General features: G+C 35.5%; 3 protein-coding genes across 8 annotated transcripts; 2 read left to right on the top strand and 1 right to left on the bottom strand.

Moving 5' to 3' along the window:
• The first annotated feature begins 2,446 nt into the window (after positions 1-2,446).
• Positions 2,447-3,256, top strand: LOC129317168 (basic leucine zipper 4-like). Its single transcript, XM_054961531.1, has one exon. The coding sequence runs from the start codon at positions 2,484-2,486 to the stop codon at positions 2,943-2,945; it is 462 nt and encodes a 153-aa protein (XP_054817506.1). The 5' UTR covers positions 2,447-2,483; the 3' UTR covers positions 2,946-3,256.
• A 5,635-nt stretch (positions 3,257-8,891) lies between these two features.
• LOC129317828 (uncharacterized) lies at positions 8,892-10,428 on the top strand. 4 transcript variants are annotated; one of them, XM_054962218.1, is made up of 3 exons: positions 8,894-9,574; positions 9,693-9,790; positions 9,882-10,428. In XM_054962218.1, the coding sequence occupies exons 1-3, from the start codon at positions 9,138-9,140 to the stop codon at positions 10,415-10,417; spliced, it is 1,071 nt and encodes a 356-aa protein (XP_054818193.1). In that variant the 5' UTR covers positions 8,894-9,137; the 3' UTR covers positions 10,418-10,428. The 4 variants fall into 4 exon arrangements, with proteins under 4 accessions (XP_054818192.1, XP_054818189.1, XP_054818190.1 ...); XM_054962217.1 differs by having other exon boundaries at positions 8,892-9,564; positions 9,693-10,428; XM_054962214.1 differs by having other exon boundaries at positions 8,892-9,564; positions 9,645-10,428.
• An 806-nt stretch (positions 10,429-11,234) lies between these two features.
• LOC129318242 (pre-mRNA-processing protein 40A) lies at positions 11,235-20,274 on the bottom strand. Of its 3 annotated transcripts, none has more exons than XM_054962900.1 (29): positions 20,162-20,274; positions 19,552-19,599; positions 18,865-18,927; positions 18,462-18,776; positions 18,173-18,355; positions 17,919-17,986; positions 17,685-17,754; positions 16,953-17,005; positions 16,748-16,805; positions 16,299-16,657; positions 16,126-16,192; positions 15,800-15,898; positions 15,643-15,711; positions 15,487-15,564; positions 15,231-15,317; positions 15,113-15,147; positions 14,892-14,997; positions 14,669-14,749; positions 14,453-14,545; positions 14,334-14,387; positions 14,144-14,260; positions 13,963-14,061; positions 13,403-13,450; positions 13,238-13,330; positions 12,623-12,730; positions 12,486-12,550; positions 12,290-12,392; positions 11,721-12,023; positions 11,235-11,622 (listed from the first exon to the last, which is right to left on the bottom strand). In XM_054962900.1, the coding sequence occupies exons 2-29, from the start codon at positions 19,582-19,584 to the stop codon at positions 11,485-11,487; spliced, it is 3,045 nt and encodes a 1,014-aa protein (XP_054818875.1). In that variant the 5' UTR covers positions 19,585-19,599; positions 20,162-20,274; the 3' UTR covers positions 11,235-11,484. The 3 variants fall into 3 exon arrangements, with proteins under 3 accessions (XP_054818875.1, XP_054818876.1, XP_054818877.1); XM_054962901.1 differs by having other exon boundaries at positions 18,173-18,298; XM_054962902.1 differs by lacking the exon at positions 18,865-18,927 and having other exon boundaries at positions 20,162-20,266.
• Between the last annotated feature and the right edge of the window lie 330 nt (positions 20,275-20,604).

The raw sequence follows: 20,604 nt of genomic DNA, 5'->3' as shown, positions 1-20,604 counted from the left end.
TTTTTAAGGTAAAAAAAAGTTTTCTTTGTTTGAAACATCATGGCGCCGGCGCACGGCAATATATATCTATTCCAAGACCCTTTTAAACTTACTGTAAGTTAAATTAATTACAGTAATCACTATAACCCTTTATAGCCTAACATGGAGATGGATTCGAATGACATGTTCGAGATGTGGAGGTAACTAATCAGTAAGTTTTTTAGCTATTTTTTTTTAGTTTGAGCTTTTTGCCCCCTTTTGTTCATCAAATAATAATGCTAATAATAATAATAATAATAGTAATCAGTAAGTTTAACGCCTTCTTAAGAGAGCTGGGAAGTGAAAGCAAAAGAGTTAACACGCTCTAAAAAGAATCTAATGTATATAACTTGAATTTTGAGAAACGATGGCCACAGTGATCAGAACCATCTTTATAATAATAAAAAAAACACATTAAAAATACTGACGAACTGCCCAGGAATAAGATTCTTACATATTCAACAGGATGATTCAAGCCAAAGAGATATTACGCCAATTTTTATCAATTGAATAACAAATCTTTCTTGGCAGTTATATGCTTCTTTATTCCTTTGAAAATTTGGAGGCAGCACATGCAAGCTACTTTGGCACACTGATCAAAGTAATAACCAAAATGGCAATAGAAGGATTGCATGTTATCCTCCACTCACATTTGCTTTTTATCCTTGCTACTATAATGTAGGTCCAGCCCAACAAACTGCCCTCCAAGAATGCTTAACTAAGAAAACTACCCCCAAGACCAAGAATATTCTGATCCTTAGTTTTTATTTGTCTATGCCATGTCTATGTATCTGTTGATTCTGTTCACATTGTGGATTATAAAGCTTGTAACAAAAGCAACTCACTTCTCAGCAGTTATATTCTATAAGCATATACTTGATGTGGGCATATATATAAGTACATAGTTAAGGCAAGGGACGTCGCGAATATGTGCAATGCGCACAGCCAAACGTCTCTCTCGCTTTACCATTTTCATCTCCACAAACTTTGAATTAGTCACTCTTGATTTTTTATACGTTCCTTTTATGTTATCTTATTAATTTGAAGGGGCATAATATATCTATCCACCATCTATATGGAAAGTTCAGTATCGGGTTAGTGTATATGGAAGTAAAGCATCATTTCAAGCCTTTCCCTTAGCTTGTAAGAAAAATGTAACGCATTTTCTGAAAAAAAGAAAAAAATTTACGCGACTTCCTCTAGAATGTACGAAAAGGGAAAAAATGACTAGCAATGTACAATATATGAAAGCTTAAAAGCATATTATATTAGAATTTAAATTTGGTGACTTTACTTAATATGGTATGCCTGTACTATCTAAATCATTAAAATTTAAATCAATAATTATGAATTTATATTTCACTTAAGATTAATAAATAAATAAATTTATCTGAATCGTTGATTTAGATTAAGATAATATAGGCACTGAATATTTGCATTAAATACAATTATTGAATCCAAATCTTATTACATTATTTCCGTCATCCCTGCATTTTCTCTCTTGTGCATCTCCATACTCAAGAAATTAACGAGCGCATGTTGAACGATCTAATTTGGAAATCTTTGCAACAAGCATGCACGCAATTCCCAAATTTTATCAAGTTCACCAGAATACAAAATGAGAAAAAACATCGTGTTTGAGCTAAAACGAATATACGAAAAATAAATAGCTCGTGGAAGCGTGTCAAGAAAACCTCAACAATTAGCCCCATTTTTAGCGAAGTTTTTTTTAAAACCTTGACAAGTGACGGAAGCCTTCATGAATGATGAGGCCGTGAAGTGAAATGAATGAAAAGAATTAATAGCAACAGAGGGACGATTTTCCGCCAACTAGACGCTCATTAGCTGGCCCACCTTTACCTTGGCAAATATATATAATTTTTTTCCCTTTAACATGTGTGGGTGACAACTTTAATACGCTGCTTTTTTCACCTTTTATGTGCGTATCCAAAATGGCTCGGGGACATACACAGTGTCCGGTTCCAGTAACTTTCTAATCCCATTTGTAGTTTATTCGTTTCTGTTAGATTCTTCGTCATTAAGTTAAAGCTAATCTTCCCAAGGAATCCATGATCTCTTGCTCCTAATTGATAAAAAAAAAAGCGAAATACTACCATAAAATAAAAAGGCTTCAACTACATTTGATTTCCCCCACCACCACCTCCATGCCACCTGACATTAAAGTTTCATGCAATTGTTGATCTGCAGCATTTGTTTTTGCCAAAACAATGACACCCATACGTACACCTGAAACTTGATCAGTTCCTTTTTCTATTTTTTTTTAATTTTAATTTCTTCTGGGACAAATGAACTCTGGCTTTCCGAAAACTTTTGCTTCCATGGACCCCACGGGTCTCCAGTCCTCCTCATCTTAAATACCCAACTCTGCTCATCTGGTTCTTCCCTTTTCCCTTTCTTTCCTCTCTCTGGTTCACTCTTTGAATATAGTAGTTCTTCTGCAAACCATGGTCGTCCACGAAGAAGAAGCGGTCCAGTTGCCATGTACGGTTCTGGAAACGGGGCTCACACCTGCAGATATACAGGAGCTGTTGTCGCTTATGCAGTCAGGAAATGAAGAAGATGAGACCAGCCCGAGCTCCGGTTCACAAGGCTCGAGCCGGGAGGTTTACTCCAATGACGAGAGAAAGCGCAGGCGGATGCAGTTGAACCGGGAGTCGGCCCGACGGTCTCGCTGGAGAAGGAAGAGACATTTAGAGAACCTGAACACTCAAGCGAACAGCTTCTCAATTGAAAACCAACAGCTCAAAAACCGGCTAGGTCTCGCCATGCATCAACTCCGTCTAGTATGGTTAGAGAATGAACGCCTGAGAACCGAATCCGTGGCCCTCCTGGCCAGACTTTCTGATCTGTACTTGATTCTAGGCTCCATGAATTCGCAAAAAGCGTTGAGCCATATTAATTATTAACATTACGGTAACAAAAAGGTATATTATAAGTACGTATTACGTGGTCGACGTCCCCCGTTATATATTGTAAAATAAAGCTGTGGAACGATCGATCCGAGTAGCTAGAAAATGATCTGAAACGTAGGAACTGATTGGCGAGCGCATGAAATCTGCTCGATATATTAAATGAGAGAAAAATATCGGTGGTTAGCTTATTGTTATAGCTTGCTACTTGTTTCCTTTCTTTCTCAGGAGGAGAAAATGTAGTGTGCTTCTTGAAGCCCCACGTTGTTGGAAGTAAATTAATGTAAAGATTTAAGTGTCTACTTTTGAATCGCTTTGTCATGCATGCGCGTTTTGCTTACTTTTTCAATGTGATAAGCTTAGCTTCGCATTAATTGCCTTGATAGTTGATGGTGAATAATGATGTTATTAATAATGAATGACGAAGAAGCTAATTATTCGCGGGTTGACGGGTATCTCCGTGGAATCTCGTTGGTGTATATGAGAGAGTCTTATTCGATGTCAATACGTGGCTTCTTCTTCTATTGGGGCCGAACGCCATGCATGCATTCTGTTTCTTCCTATTTAATTTCTTTGTCTGTGCTTTTGATTGAAACATCTACAAGCATAGACTTGACCAAGACCTTAATTATTAATTAGTGGAGGGGGAAGCAAAGTCGGAAAAGAACGTTCAGCCAAAAATGTCACCAAGGACCCACACACGTGAATGACTCCTTGCTAATCATGATGTGATGGAAATTACTTTTTTAGCTTATGCTTCTATGTGACATCTCACATGGATAAATATAATATAATGCAGCTGCTGGTACAGTTTTTTGAACTAGATTTTATGTTGAAATTATCTTTTTTAATATTTGTTGATCAAACAATTCATTTCCAGTCATTTTTAAAATTGCACCAATTATTTATTTCTATTATATAAAAGTACTTGGCTAAGTTCGAGAAGCACGATAACTCTTACAGTTTTTATTTTTTTTATTTTTGGTAATTCGTAATTCTAGATAGATGCTATTTTAATATACATAAAATAAAGTACGAGTTAAGATGTTTAGACTTAAAAATATCAGTCACGCACACGCACCAAGTGGTTAATTGGTTAAACATATGATAGTGTTTCAGTGGTTACACAATAATTCCCAAAGGCCTTTTGTCTCAACGTTAAGAAAGATTAAAAATACTCATATCCTTATCAAAAGAAAAAAGAAAAAGAAAGGAATACTCATATCCGATGCATAATTCTTATTCACTTGGATCTGAGTACAGAATGAAATGAATCTAGATCTAAAGAAAGTCTGATTGATTATTTGCGAGACGTTTTTTCTCCTCTGGCGGACTCTGCCAAGGCATTGAATTTTCCAATTCAAGGTTGCTACAATATTATTTCCTTCGAAGAAAAAAGCTTCCCACGCTTTTATATAGTTTTTCTATATGATTATGATCATGCTCCACCAAAGGCATTGCTATAACTTGGCACCATGCTTCAATCATGTTTCACGCTGCCCACGACACAGTTTATGAAAAAAAGGAAAGGGGGGGGGGGGGGACACCTTCGTGGTGGCTCAAAACCATCCCTCACCTTTTTAATAATCCCTCTTTTTCTTCATGGGAAAGACGGCCAGGTGAATTTCGCACGGTGATGTCTCTTGATGGTTTGTAAGTTGCTTCCTTTTTTCTCTTTCTGCGTTTAATTACCAATAATTATTTTGTCACAAATAGTTACTATTCACGGATCACAACCCTTTGTGTGTATTTCATTATTAATTACGATGTTGAGTTGCACGTGTCGTCTCCGCTTTAATAATGAAAGCTGAAACCAAGAATATTAGGTGCCTGCAATTGAGAAAGCCTGTATATAGTAGTAGTAATAAATCTCTACTACATTGAGATTTGAGATTTCATCTGCTCATATAAACAGAAACTCATGGGAAACTCCGACAAATTCCAAAAAGTAGGGTCATGTGACGAGAAGAATTCATGAATGGGACCTTTGATCCACATTCAGAGAATGCATTTGAATTAAAGATTTGTAGCCCCTATGAAATCGACGAGGAATCACTCTCGAAAGTTCGGAAAAGAAAATGAATTAAAGCAGAAAAGCGACGGTCTGTTATTGCTCAATTGATTGGTTTGGTGCCTTCCCCTTGCGTGTGCGTGTTGACCATGCATTAGTTCTTCGTCTACTTTCTGGGTAGGCAAGTTCTGCAGAAGTCATTAATTACCAGAAATTTGGGTTGTTAGGAAAGCTCAGAGAAAGATGGTGTTGTGTTATCTTCTGACCTGCTAGACACGTGGACAAGGAGTTTAAGGATCACTAAACTCCTGAAAAACAATAATGGCGACCAGGGGCGGACCCAAGTAGTGTTTAAGGGGGGCCATTAATTTTTTATCATGTTATGAGGTGGTTTTTTGTGAGGAAAAAAATTAATCCTCTGGCCCCTTAATCTTTTAACTTTCACTTTTATCCTATTTTTACTATGCATTTCTTACTCTCTAGTCTTTATGCAAGTCCTTGCTCCCTAGTTCTTATGTGTAGCCTTTTCACTTATAGGTAGACAAATAAGTTTTGTTTTGTTCAGTTTATAAGTAACATTATTAAATTTTTATTATATTTTTTTATTTTTATTAAATGTTGAAGAAATAAAATATATTATTAAAGTATGTGCATTTAATAGAAGCAAAATTAAAAAAATTATTAAATTTTTAAAGCTAAATTAATGGGTTTTTACAGTTTTCTTAGTCCAAATGAAACATATTGAAAATGATTTATAAATAAAATTATAAAAATATCTCTATAAAATAATAGTAGATAAAAATATAAATAAATTATTAATTTCTATTGGTTTTTATAGCTGAGTTTTTTATATACTTTGCAAAGCTTTTTTCTTGATTTTTTTAAGTTTTATATAAATGATTTGTTATGTTATAAATTTTCTCAATTCTATTATAAAATTATTTTTAATTATTAATAAACAATTAAATAATTCAGTCTATGTATAGTTATATACCATAAAATTGGGCCCCAGCTTTCCTAGTCTGGTTCCGCCCTTCAAGGCGACATAGATTTCTGGGTTTGGTATTCTTTGTGGGTATGATATTACTTTTCCTTTCTAATAGATAACGCAACTTTCACCATTTGATTGATTCATTCGGTTCAAGCCTTTTTTCCGACAAACTCTTTTTCTTTTCTCAGTCCACTCTACCATCCCAGGTTTCATCTTTATCTCTCCTCCTCCTCCTCCTCGGTTTAAGGGTGGGATTATAGAGTTCCAAAGGCGAAGTAACTCTATGGGCCTAAGTAACGATGGGTTCCGGCCCATAAACTTCATTGCGATCCATTATAGATGACAAGCCACTGGTGAGTATGGTTAACCGAAGGGCCCAACTCATTGTTTCATGTTTGAACGAAAACAATTTACTTGACATCCTACCAAAACCAAAAAAAAAAAAAAAATCTGTTACCTGACAAACATTTTCACCCGAAACAAGATGTAATTTAAACTGATGTTTTATATTAAAATGTAACATGTATATAATTTTTAATTAAAACATATCATAAAAAATTAACCCTCTGTTTCTTTTATTTTAATCCGTCGGACCCACCATGAAACATGATTTTTTTATAAATTCAAGTTTAAATGGTTTTTGTGGCAAAAACAGTTGTTTGACACATGAGGACCATTTCATTACACCATAATAAAAGATATCATTATACCAAACTTTGTAATGAATAGTATCCAGCTGCATAAATTAAAACATTCCGTAAATGATTAATGGAACACGAGCCAGCATGATAGACGTCCAATATTGTCACAACAATTAAAGTTAAACACTACAAGGACATCAGGAATCAAATATATTGTTAAAATCATTTCCTCCATGAACATCAGAATGTTTGTGCACTTCATAAAAAAAATATTAACTATGAAACGTGTTAAGGGTGCGCCTATAAAATTAACATCATGGAGAATTAATGGACAATAATTGCTTATCAATTTGTATATAGATTCTCAATCTCATTTGATACAAATTACAAAACGCCAACGTTATCCAACAACTATATGTAGGGGCTGTGCTGCCTGCTTTTTGCATTATTATTATTATAAACATAATTGAGTTTACTTTAATCGCCAAACGATTTAATTTAATCTCATAAAATTTAAATCCACTTTATTCATACTTAAAAAGACGAAACCCACGTTTTGCGGTACTCTCAATGCTTTTCCATCGTCTTTTTTCTTCCTGTTCCCCACCCATTGCCTAAGTGATATCGTCGGTCGGTCAACAAAAATGTCGTTTCCCTTTTGCTTTCCCCATTTTTTATATTTCTTCCCTGCACCACATATCCTTTTCCCACCTCAATTATGTTGGACTATATATATTCGATCTATTAACATATTTGTGTCTAAAACTTTTATACGCATGAATAATTTCTTGTTTTTTTCCTTCCAATTAAAAAGCAAGTTTGAATGTGGACGTTTCATGAATCTCGAGTCACGAGACTCATCTCCTAATTATATGCAATACCAATGACGAAAAGTAATGCAAAATGTAAGAATTAGAATTGCCAATGCCCATGGAGGTATTAATGTTTTTTGTGGCGCATTTTCTTGCTGCTCAGAATCGCAAGTGACTACATAAAAATTTTATGAGGCAAGCTTGTTATTGACAGCTTCTTCATAATAATGTTGGTCATGTCTTGATGTTGGTTTATGTCCTAATGTTTTGCTGGTTTTCTTTTATTTTGTCTATAAGTGTTTTAGGTTTTTTATATATTGATTATTTTATTTTAATACTCTTTTTGTTAAAAAATATTGTAAAATATTTTTAATTAAATTTCACATTCCCTAATAAAATAATTATTCATTTTTAAATTAATAGTATCTTTCTATATTTATTATTATTTAATAAGGCATTTCACTTTAAAATAAATATAAAAATTTATTTATGATAAACACTTTTCAAAAAAGCACTTGTAAAATACTAAAAAATGACTCATATTTTAGGTTAAATTGAAGAAGAGAAGACCCAAATAATACTTATGCTAGCGTTGACAGAGAATGAAGTAGACTAGGAGTTGGGAGAAGGTAACAGTAAATATTTTTAGACCAAATAAGGTAATTGTTAAGGGACAAAGGTATGTCTTTTTCTGTTTCGGCCGAAGACAGAAGCATAATACACACAGAGAGAGAGAGAGAGAGAGAGAGAGAGATGAAAAAGGCCTGCTTTCGATTTGGCGAGATTCGAATTTCAAAACATGAGGTTTGACGACAAAAAAATGGGTGGGAATGGACATGGGAGGTGGCTATTTTTGAAGACGACACCAATTAATTATTGAATGGCCACACCATCGGCATCCGCTCAAATTAATTGTGTCTGTAGCTACGTTCCAATGATTCCGAATTATATTGTCAATTTGTCAATTGTCTGTCACGATGGCCTTCTCTTCTAGCAAATGACAAATTTATCACACCCTTTGCTCTTACTTTTCATATAATATAATTGTATCAGATTTAAAAATCAAAATATGTCTAAGTTTTTTATGATGTCAAGAAAAAAAATTAATTTTTTTAAAATGTGTGAAGGCAACAAGGATCGAATGAGTACTCCTTTTATTTTTATATATAAAATATTTTTAATTTAATCTCACATATTAATAAAAATTTATTATTTGATTGAAAGTCATGAAATCACCATAAGTTTTCAATTTCACTTATAATAATATCACAATTAATATTATGATGGAAAGTGATAAAGCATACAATTAATCTTACATTCTCTTTTTAAGATACAGACAAAAATGTCTAATTATTATAAAAATATCATAACATCTCCTATATTTAAGAGACAAATCAACCTTTTAAAAAAATATCCAATTTATAAAGATGAAGGGAGTATATTACAAGGAAACGTGTCCTGATCAACAAATAGGGGAGGGAAAAAAAAAAGAAGAAGAACCCACTGACTTAGAACACCACATCTCTCTTCATGGGACCGCTGTTTTAATGTGCAAGAGCACATATATGGGATAGCCACCAGCTGAACGTTAAATCCATATGAACTAGAGTGTGTCTGACACGGAGTCATAAATTTCCAAAAACTGACACATACCTTGTCTATCCCAAATTTATTCCTTTCTCTGCACCTTCCCACGCACTCCATTAACTTCCTTCAACCCACTACTCGCCTTCCATGGCTTCCGCATCATCCATACATCAGAGAAGGCTGCAAGAATTCCTCAGGGAGCGGCAAGAACCTTTCATCCTCCACAATTACCTTTCCGAAAGAGGCTGCTCCAAAGCATGGAACCTGCAAAGATCAGCCAATTCTTGCCTCAATATGAATGCCAAGCTTCTGTTTTCCAGAGTTCTAACGTCTCTGTATAAGAAGCTTGCTTTACAGCACAACGAAAGCAGCAGCGTTATGGCTGAGAAGCCTGCCGTTAAAGATGAGGATCTTCTTGTCCATGACAGTCCCACAATTGGTGAGATTGTCTTGGAAACAGATAGCTTTTCATCCTCCAGCAACTCAACCATGTTCTACTCTTGCTCAGAGATTGATGAAGACGAGATTTCTTCTTCTTCAGATACCTTCCCAGCTTCTCATGTATGCCCAACTGGTACGCAAAGGTAACTCAATTTCGTTGTCTATCTTCGCAGTTTTAACTGTTCATTCAAACATCAGTTGAAACTTGAGTAGCACAGGAAGAAAATATACATATGAATTGGTTTGATTCCTCTTGCAAAGCCAACAGGCTATCAACAACGGAAGACACCGCCGGAGATGCACAGGTCCTGCCTCACTCGGCACAGTTCCTTCACGCCGAGCTACAGCATCTCAAAATGGCAAGTCTCTGTCTCATTTGCAATTTTCAACTCATCAGTTTTTTGGTTGATTTCCATGTCTTTTCTCTTAACGTGGCGGTTTGTTTGGCAGAGGTAGCAGTGAATCAGGATGTTAGGAAAATGGAGAAGAAAGTACATAGTTGCAGTGCCCCTCTGCCAAAGAAAATGAAGGAAGAGTCAATTTCATCAGCTGCTATCTGGGGATTGCTGATGCAGTCAGTTAAGAAAGAACGGAGTCCAAGGAAATTAGGAGAGAATCTGAGTCCTAATGCTTCCCACGGATTGAAATCTAAAAGGATATTGCAGAAGACAAAGCAACTGCTCTTTTATTGTGCGAGAGAAACACTTCCAAGGAAGGACAAGGGACAGCGATGCTTCAACCAATACTTGGGGCCTCAGCAACTGGGGAGGTTCTTTTGTAAGAGAACAAACATATGGGATCAGCGAAGCAGACATGGGAGGGGCCTGACCTGCTTCTTCTCTTTGGATGACTTGAATTCCGTCTACCAATGGAGTGATTTGGAGCCACGTGTGAATGATATTGTCCTAGAAATTGCTGATGCCATTTTGGAATTCATCAACAACGAGTTTGTATCAGAATTTATTCAGTATAAATGCTCACATTAGGTTAATAATCATTCAAGTGTCCTTCATTTTCTATTCTTCCTGGTGTTGTTGACCTCCGCTTGAGAAGCCCTCGAATCAGAATTTTGGGGACTCACTACTTATGCATCATGAAGCTGCATCTCCTCAAACTCATCTGACATGAGAAGAGATCAAGCGGAATGATAATGTTATCTGACGTTTGGGTTCTTCTAATAACCGTAGTCCATAGTATCATTTAAAATTTAAAATCATATAAAAAGTTCTAAAATGAAAATTTAGTTTTTTTTTAACCAAAAAAATGAAAATTTAGTTCAAAAATAACTTGTCCATTTTCGAAGCTAACAAATTTAGTTAAAAAAAAAATCTAAAGTTTTATATTTTATTAATTGATTAAACGTAATCAAAATCAGCAATTACATTTTCCAAAAATCATATGCAGTGGTCCTTAAAATTTTAATATTGTACAAAGTATATGATGATTTTTTTAATTCAAAATTTTAATGATAAGTTTAATTGATAAACTAAATAATAATTAGTAATTCAAAATCTACTTCATCTTGCATCGCTAAAATTTTTCTATGGCTAAGGAATTGGAGTGACAAGAAGTTTTGAAGACTTTGACTAGTCGCGCAGAGAGCATAAAATGAAGTGAAAACACAATTCTAATATAAAATAAAAATTCTAATAACTTTAATTAAACATAAATAGGTTAGATATATTAAATAATTATACGTGATCAATTAACTGAATGAACAATAAATCATAGTAATAAAAAAAATTAATTTCACCAAAAGTTATTAAAATGATTATTTAAATAAAAAAATATGAATAAGAAATCTCAAGTTTAACAGCATATTGATTGAGATGTTACAATGGCCTCGCACCCTTGGCACTGAGTGAAAATAGCACGGGAAAAGAACAAATCATCTTTTTCTATAGCTGAAGATACATGGGATGATCCAGCATTCACTAATGTATAACGGAAAAGAAAATTAGAAAAAACATATAATGATGATAGTTAGACATTCCCTCAGAGATACAGATTAGTTTCATTAATCTCACCAATGTAAAAGGGACTAGCAACACAATTACTCGGTCTCGCCATCTTCGCCGAGCTCGCCATCTTCGAGTTCCACATGCCCACTAGCTTTCCTATAACCGTCCCGGTAATCCCTCCTGTGTCTTTTATGCCGAGTTTCATTTTCAGATTCAGGTGAGTTTGCATGCTGCAAAGCACAATGGCAAATATTTCCACCCCATTTCAAGTCTTGTTCTCCATTCATCAGGAACACAACGCAGCCAAAAAACATTATATATGACATACCTTCCTAGACTTTTTGCGGTCACTGCCATGTCTTCGTGATTTCTTTGACTCTTCCTTGTCAGCCTTTTCAGAGTCTGCGTCCTCTGCGCTACTTAGATGCCTCTTCCGATGTTTCCTTTCTTTATCCTTTTCTTTTTTCTTGTCCTCCTTGTAACCATGACTGTCACTTATGTCTAGATTCTCACTATCAGTTTCGTCCTTCTTATGTCGTTCCTTGTTCTCACGTTCCCTTTCCTTGTCTTTCTTCTCCTTTTCTTTCTCTTTCCGTTTCTCTTTCTCTTCTCTTTCTTTCTCCTTCTTGGCCTGCAGATAAGTTAAGCTATTCATTAAAAAATATGTTTAGATAAAACATTAATTAGCAAGGCAAAAGACATAGGCAAGAAAAGAAGGCCCCACTTCCTGCGCAGCATTAGACACGAACCACCAATTTTAGGACCAATACTTATAATTATCAATGTGATAGTTCAAACTCAGCTTTCCATAAAATTAGTTTTAACAACCAAAGCAATTAGCAAACAAGCAGATGATATGAAACCAAATGCATAGACAGATACAGAAAATTCACACACCTTTTCCTCTTCCCGCTTGCGCTCCTTCTCTTTAGCCTTGTCCTTCAAGTAAGCTATGTATTCCTCAAAAATCTCCCTACTGGAGCTCTCATCACCAATCGACCTATGGGAGGCAGTTTACATGAAAGAAAATGCTCTCCTCATGACACAATTCACACAACATGTATGCATCAAGTACTTGAAACAGTTAAGTTACCTGTACTCTTGCGCCTCCTCAAAAAGTGGCTTGCAATCCTCCCATTTGGAAGAAGCAGTAATATCCTACAAAAGACAATAAGAAAATCAATAGTGATCTCTTTATCAAACGGGCTCACAGAAAGACTATTAGCTTACCTTAAATGTATATAACAGCTTAGTAAATTCATCAGCAATGCGTTGACGCTTCTTAGCTTCTTTCTCCTCCTTTTCCTTAGCTCTCTCCAATAACTCTTCATATACAAGCTTCATAAGGAAATAAAGAATCAAATTCTAATCAAAACACGTTGGAGATGCATAAAATGTTTCATAGGTGATAGCTTGCATCAACATCCAGAACACACACGATGATGTAAAGTGAAACTGACTTTGAAATCAAAGCTACAAAATTTACACGCATTACATCATCATTCCCCCCCTTTTCCCCAAAACACAGATTGGTCTGCGCGCATGCACTAGTTCGTATTTCAGTATATTTAGGTAATTCAACATCTTTGATATGAGAAATATAAATCTGAAATTAAATCATCGAAGTTAATAGTGAACTACTCCACTTTCATATATGAACACTTGAGCTAAAAATATGCTTGTTCTCCAATTTTTACAGCTAATAAAGCTCATTCCCACGAGTTTAAGCAGGACATCAAGGTAGAGCTCCATTCGAGTAAACTACTCCCACAACTAAGTAGATTCCAAGTCAGGCAACGAAACATGAAATCAAAATAGAGTCAAAGTTAACAAAAATGAAATTACCTTCAGATTAATGTCAGACATCGATGGAGGATCAACCTCTTCCAGGACAGCAGCCTTAAAGTCCTCAAACGCTGTTGTAGTATCTACAGCAATCTGCTTAACAAGGGGCATGACATCAAACACAAACTACCAGTAAAATATGAGGAAGAGTCCTGAAATATCTACCTTGCCTAACTTCACTGTATCTTTAACCAGCGTCTTGTCTTCATGATACTGTCAACAAAATATCTATATATTAGAAAGAGAAACAAACTACCACTAGAGGTGTTTTAGGTTTGAGTCATCCTTGCAAAATAGTGTGTTAAAATTTCACAAACTAGATTAAGTTAGTCAAGTCATCAAGAAAAAGAACTACACGTTCATTAAGTTATAAACTTCAAATTTAGTAGTTCATTATCATAACTCAAGATTACCTAACATACATTTAACCAAGATTATAGAACACTAATATGATCTTTTTCCAAACCAGGTAACATTCAACTCAAAAGATAAACTAACAGAATTTACTTCATTTGCTACCATCTGGTGTAAACCCTCAAAATAAACATGTAGCGTAATGCTAAATCATTATTTTAATACAAATGATGGGTCCTCTGGATACAGAAAGTTACTGCAACAAAGAACAAGACAAGCAACTAGCAACGAGCATAATGAACCTATTGGTTTACAACCACAACCAACTCCAAATTAATTTTCAAACAAACTTAAAATAGAAATTTTGCAACCTTTTGAGCGAGATCCTCAACAACATCTTCAAATAAGTCTTTTGGAGTTGAACCAGATGTGTTTGATGCAACAGCTTGATATTGAGGCAAATCCTTGACCTATGAAATAGAGAACTTAAGGGTATGACTTCCATTATGTATTACACTGCTTTTTTGCCATCATAAATAAAAGTTGCGTTACCTTCATGCAATATTCTCGCCAGTGTGTTTTAGCAGTAAGAATTCCAGAAGCAACATGTTCTTCCAATAACTTCCGAAATGCATCACGGTTTTTCCTTTCAGACCGCCGGAGTTGATCCTATTTTATGGTAATTAAAGAAATATAAGAATATTGACAGAAATAACATCAATAAACATCACTAAGATTTTACCTTTTGTATTTTTTTAAGCTCCTCCTCTTCCTTTTCCAACTCACGAACATAGTCCTGCAACATCACATATCAACATACAGATCCTTTAAATATGACCATGAACAAAATAGGAAATATACCTGGAAAACAAGCAAGCGATCTATCTTTTCAAGACGCATGCATCTTTCATCATCCTCTAACCGATCTTGGACCTTCCGCCACTGACTATACACCTACAGCAAAACATAAATTACAAGGTAATGAACCAATTGTGACAAGAAATGCAAACAACTTCAATTTGATAGATTTAACTTCACGAGTCCCCCCCCCAAAAAAAAACCAAGAAAATAAAGTACCTTCACAAAGTCACAGGATTCCAGAAATTTCCTGAATTCAGCAACATTCCACCTGTGTTCTTCGGCAGCTTGTTCTTTTTCCTAAATAATTAAATTTAGATGAAAAACAGTAAGAATGGGAATGACTTGAAGAGTATAAATTAGAACATCCTTGAATACAAGATCCAAACAAGAATGAAACTATCCACAAAAATTCACATGTAAGCAGAAGGGATATTCTTGCCTTCCTCTCAAGTTCCACCATGTAGCTTTCAAATAGATCTTCCCGTTCTCTAGCGCGTTCAACAGCCTTAAATCGTTCATCATTCTCAAACATGGTTACAGCTTTACTGATCACAGAAAACGACCAATAAGAACAAGATGCAACTTGCAGCTACATGGAGAAGGTTAGACAGCAGAGAAGAAGGATCAACTAAATTAAACTCAAATTAAACAGAGACATGCCTCCATCTAGTAGATGATGTAAGCTCCTTGCACTCCTGAACAAACAAAATACAGAATTAAATAATAGAAGCAAAAAGTAATCATGAATTCATTATGCAGTAAGAACTGTTCAACATACCTCCAGCATCTTTGAAAACTCTTCTCGAGCCTTTTTCTGCCTCATACGCCTCTCTTCAGCCTCTAGCTTCTTCCTTTGGCCCAAGTACTAATTGAAAGATCAAATCAATTCAAAATCAGAAAGCAGGCTATAAAACCATTAATGCACAAAATTGAAATTGAGTTGTTACTGCATTGCAGCACAAAACCAATCCACTAGATACAAACCGAAAAATCCATGAGTTAATGCAATCTGAAATGGAGGGCTTGTTTCTCACCTCATTAAAAGCTTGCTTCCGCTCACCAAGTGTTTTTAGAGCATTATATCTTTTGTCATTGATGATCTCTCTCATTGTCTAATTCAAAATTCAAGAATAATGATGAGCATTTAAAGTACAGAAGACTGGGAAAAATATATAGGTGAACCAACCTACCTGTTCCCATGTCCAATCAGACTGAACATTTGCAGATTCAAGAAGGGCTTTGAATGCATTTTTTGCCTCCTAAAGAGGAAACGAAATGAAAATAAGGATGCTATATCTTCCAAATTTTATAAAAATTCAATATATCCATAAGATACTGAATTCTTACCAGCTTATTTGCATATACCATGGGTTCTTCATCATTCGTTTTCTCCTCAGGTGGATTGACATTGATTTTTCCAGCCAAAGCCATTCCCTTTTTGGTTTCCTGTGAGAGTTGTAAGATATCAAAATGCCTTGCAAATCTGAACTGGTAATAATCGGTCATGCTACCCATGCATGTTTTCTCAAAATCATTAGCTTGTGCCCTATTATTAGGGCAAGTTAGTTTATGAATGTCTCTGCCAAAGGTTTACTGTGCAGTGGTGGCCCAAGACTGATCAAACTTCAATGATAATAATCCAACAATTCTGAACATGAAATGAAAAATACTACCTCCATAACTTGAAGAGAAGCTCCGTTTGTGGAAGTGACAGCATCCTGAAATGCTTGATTTTCAATACTGTTCAGTTAAAAGTTGATGTGCAAGTCAGGTTTGAAGCAATAATGAGATCATAGAAAGATTAGACAATCAGAAAAACTAAGAAAATCACAGAGGATGTTCATACGTGGATGAAGCATTAGAATTGTGCATATTTGCAGCTACTCCTGATCTTCCTGCAACTGTTGTAGGTGCAGCATTCAAATCTGCCACCACACTTGGTTCAACCCCACTGGCACTTGAAGTAACTGTAGAGTGGGAAACGGGGATTGCAGCCAAATGGGGAGGATCAGTCGAAGCAACCACTGGAGTGACAGGAGCTGGGCTAGTAACAATCCCAGATGATGTTGAAGTATTAGAGCTAGAAGCATTAGTGGCCGTGGGTGCTGAAGTTGCGGCCAAGGAGCCATCAGCAGCATTGGATGTATCATTTCTTTCTGACTTCACTCCCGAGTTACTAGCTTTTTGTGCCTGTTCACGAGCCAGCTGGTAGGAAATTTTACATTTCATAGTCAGATTCAATGCAGCCTGCTTCAAATCTAGACATCAATCAAAAGGATTCAGTTAATCACAGACCCTTAATTCCTCTGGTATGGTCCACGTAGATTGCTGTGTAACCTTGTTGTAATAGTATCTACAAGTGACCAGCAAAATATGAGTCAAGAGGTAAGCGATGACAAAGAAATTCCACAGAAAGGATACAACAAAAAGTTGAGGAACACAAATATGTGTCAGATAAATATAGAAGATAGAATTATAACAGAAATAAGATAAAACGCACTTTCTTCCCTCAGGAGAAGTAAACTCCTTCCAAACAGTTGAAGCATCTGCCCTCTGTCACATCAAGTAGATATTGAGGTGGGAAAGATTACACAGTTATGAAAAAAAGGATCAGGCAAAAATAAGTATAATAAGTCCATTATAACATATCCAGAAAACAAATGCAAGCAAAATACAGCAAGAGAAAAGAGAACAAGTTGGCCAAACAAAGTTAGAAAGAAAAACGCCTAGAATTCATTACCATCAAATGATAATATTTCCAAGACTAACAATAATAACGAATAATGAATAATGCCATGAACTTATCTTTGCATATCTATTTATAATTATGTAAAATCAATAAAGCACTGAATCTAAATAGAAATCTCAACACAAGAAACAAAAAATACAGTAAAATGAAGTAAGAAAAACAAGATGAATGCACAACCAAACACCAATTTCACATTTAATAAGAAAAAATGAAGTGTAAATAGCAAACTGTTGCCTGCCTTGAGAAAGTGCAAACCTTCACAGTGACCATATAGAGCAGTTGTTAAAATTTCTCCTGACTTGCCATGATATCTACAAATCAGTGGAAGCACATGCATATAAAAGGAGAATTCATGTAAAATTCATTTGTTCATTCAAAGCATTGAAGAATTTGTCAACATCCACACTAGATACTAGATTGATAGACCACAGAACATTTAGAGCACATGTGGAACAATTACAGTGACAAAGCACCAAATCCCACCTCGATAGGTGACATTAGCTCCAAAGGTTTCTCCCAACTAGACTGTCTTGTCCTCTTGTTGTAGTAATATCTGAAAATATTGAGGGAACAAGAATACTTACTACTAATCGCGATGCATGAAATAGTAAAGCACCAGTTAATCAAGTAGGTAATAAAATGTAATGTATTAGGCAATAGAAATATTTAAATGACAAACTAGAGTAGTAAAATACAAAAGATTACATTAACTAATACCTTCTCCCATCAGCTGAAGTGTGCTCTTGCCAATCAGAGGATGAATTCTGGCTAGGGCCATTTATTGCCTAAAATTTGGCAGCATGGAAAAAAATCACACTCAAATTTTATATGAATCATAGAAGTATTATCCTTAAAATCAAGAGATGAGTATCTCACAGGCAGACAAGAAATAAAAATTTAACAAAGCAAAATTATACCAGAGCAGTGTGCATTAAAAAAGGTTACGTAATCCAACAAAAAACGAAACTTACAGCATCCATTGGCGTAGTACCAGATGATTGTAACCCGCTCTGCTGCACTGGTGGTACAGTTGGAGTCTGAGATACAGAAAACATCCAAGGTTGTCCTCCAGTAGGTGCACTCATCTGATGAGGAGCCTGGTATTGAGTCACTGAATTAGCATTATCTTGCTGCTGGCCATAAGATGGCGTGAACTGAACGTGAAAAACAATGTCAAATGAGTCAGAAATGTAAAAATGGGCTAAACAACTCAGACCAAAAAAAAAAAACTGCAATTAGAAATTTATATGGCAACCATACAGTATATGAAGAATGCGGAGGTGCTCCAGAAACAGCCAACCCATGCACATGATTGCCTAAATGAGGAACAGTTTGCTGTGATTGCGGTGGAGCAGATGTCAGCGCCCTGCTTGTCTGAATATATGGTGCAGGATGAGTAGGCTGAATTGGTCTAGGATTCAATTGTTGCATAGGTTGAGAATACTGCAAGTGCTGGCTTTGGACAACAGGCATCCCAACATTTGAAGAAGAAATACCTTGTCCTACAGATCCGAATTGTTGTGGAGCTGTTGGTGCAAATTGTTGCCCTTGCTGGGCTGGCATCATTGGTCGAAACTGCAGAAAAAAGAGTTGCAAGAGCAATTGCACCAGATTCTTACAAGAGAACAGCTAACTTGGTAAAATGTACAGAAGAAGAAGTTACTTGAGATAAGGATGAACCAAAACTTTGAGGAACAAAGGATCCAACTGCTGTAGGTGGAAGAGGCTAATCGAAAGATAGATTGAAAAAATAAGAAAGAAACAGATAGATGCAGGAGGAAGGCAATAAGAGGAAATATATTGAGAGAATCATCATAATGCGCTTGTAAATTGCAGTAATTAAAAGAGGAAAACAGAGAAAATCTTGTATAATTAGTATTTGTTAGTATATAGGGCAAACATTGGAGAAGAAAATTTGATGGCCGTGCATATCATGATGTTGTTGTTGTTGTTGTGCATATCATGATGTCATCATTAATTGTATAAAATGGATATTAGCTTTTAATAAAATAACTTGATAGTTATACACTGACAAGAAAATCGACATGAACTGACTCGGTAAGACTCGTCACTATGGATTTATGACACCATTGCACATGGACAAAACTCACAAAATTCAACATTTCAAGTAAATATGGCGAAGGTTTACTCCTCTCTCTCTCTCTCTCTTTCTTCTCTTTTTTGGGGGGGGGGGCGGAAGATGCCTCGTGACAAAGAAAATGAGCTCTTTTTCAAACAACCATTTCAGTTCTCATAGTCAAAAACATGCAACCAAAGCATATACAAATAATTTAAAAATAAAAATGTACTACAGAGAGATTCTTTGTCAATGCAGAGAACCAAGTGTTACCTGCATGCTGGGGGGCTGAGAATTATTGGCCATCTAACATAGATCACCCTGCCAAGTGCCAACAGGAAGGTAAATCGAAGTGTACATTTAAATAAATATCTTTCTTCCCCTTCTAGCCCATTCTCCTAGCTTAAATGTTCTGAGGTTAAGAAGGTTATCCTCAATCCCAATACCCCACGTTTCATGATTTATTTATTTCAGCGGCTTCGTTTACGCATGTCACCGACCAGCACGAGTTCTAATGGCGCATTCAAATTAAATGACCTACGGCCCACGAATATGGAGCGAAATGTTAAATTAAAGTAAAGAGTTTCGGACCATGACTAATGGCAAATATAGGGTGTGGACTATCCTCTGAAAAGAAAATAATAGATCAAGCAAGGTCAAAATTTTCTACATCTTTTACTTCTTTGAGGGCCTTGACCTTAGCCAGGGAACTACCCTAGAACACAATCCATATCGTCTTAATTTTACAGATACGGGAGAAAATTAATATTGATACAACGAAAATCAATTCCACGATAACTAAGTTAAATTGAAAACTTAAACATAAAAGGAGATTGGATCAAGAGCCAATGACAGAGTATATATGTGACCATGTCAAACTCACCTGTGTTAGGGTTTTACGAGGGTTTCAAACGTCCAGCCAAGAAAGTGAACGAAAATAGCGAGGAGGACCGACTTACAGCGAAAACACACCGAGGACGTGAACAGATGACTCAGATTAAAATGATTTGTAAGGCGTCCATGTTTTGCGGTATTTACACTGATGCCAAGGTCACGCATCAGCGTTTTGCGGAATGATGATTTTCCTTTTTTTTTTATTAATGATTTTCTTTCACAGCCAAAACAAATCAGCATTTATTATGTTTTATTTTTACATTTTATTATGAAATATAAATATAAATATATTTTTAAAATTACCTAAAAATCCCTTAAAAAATTTTAAGTTATGCTTCATTATAATTATTTAAAAATAATCACAAGTGCAAAAAATTGGCCAATCGACGTATAAACTAATAAACTGTTAAACCAATGCTTTATCTGATTTAA

Source organism: Prosopis cineraria, unplaced genomic scaffold (genome assembly GCF_029017545.1).
Source record: "Prosopis cineraria cultivar Desert tree isolate PC_DT_omini unplaced genomic scaffold, ASM2901754v1 PC8, whole genome shotgun sequence".
Taxonomy (NCBI): domain Eukaryota; kingdom Viridiplantae; phylum Streptophyta; class Magnoliopsida; order Fabales; family Fabaceae; genus Prosopis; species Prosopis cineraria.
The sequence above is the reverse complement of the archived record's forward strand: the minus strand, read 5'-3'. Positions and strand labels throughout refer to the sequence as shown.

Bases quoted from the DNA above. Each gene is read 5' to 3' on its own strand.
- LOC129317168 (XM_054961531.1), top strand. From the start codon at position 2,484: ATGGTCGTCCACGAAGAAGAAGCGGTCCAGTTGCCATGTACGGTTCTG.
- LOC129317828 (XM_054962214.1), top strand. From the start codon at position 9,138: ATGGCTTCCGCATCATCCATACATCAGAGAAGGCTGCAAGAATTCCTC. The intron at 9,565-9,644 runs GTACGCAAAGGT...AAACTTGAGTAG, and splicing joins TTCTCATGTATGCCCAACTG to CACAGGAAGAAAATATACAT.
- LOC129318242 (XM_054962900.1), bottom strand. From the start codon at position 19,584: ATGGCCAATAATTCTCAGCCCCCCAGCATGCAG. The intron at 15,899-16,125 runs GTAGTATTTTTC...CAACTCTCACAG, and splicing joins CTTCTCTTCAAGTTATGGAG to GAAACCAAAAAGGGAATGGC. The intron at 14,388-14,452 runs GTATATTTCCTA...GTGATGTTGCAG, and splicing joins ATCGCTTGCTTGTTTTCCAG to GACTATGTTCGTGAGTTGGA.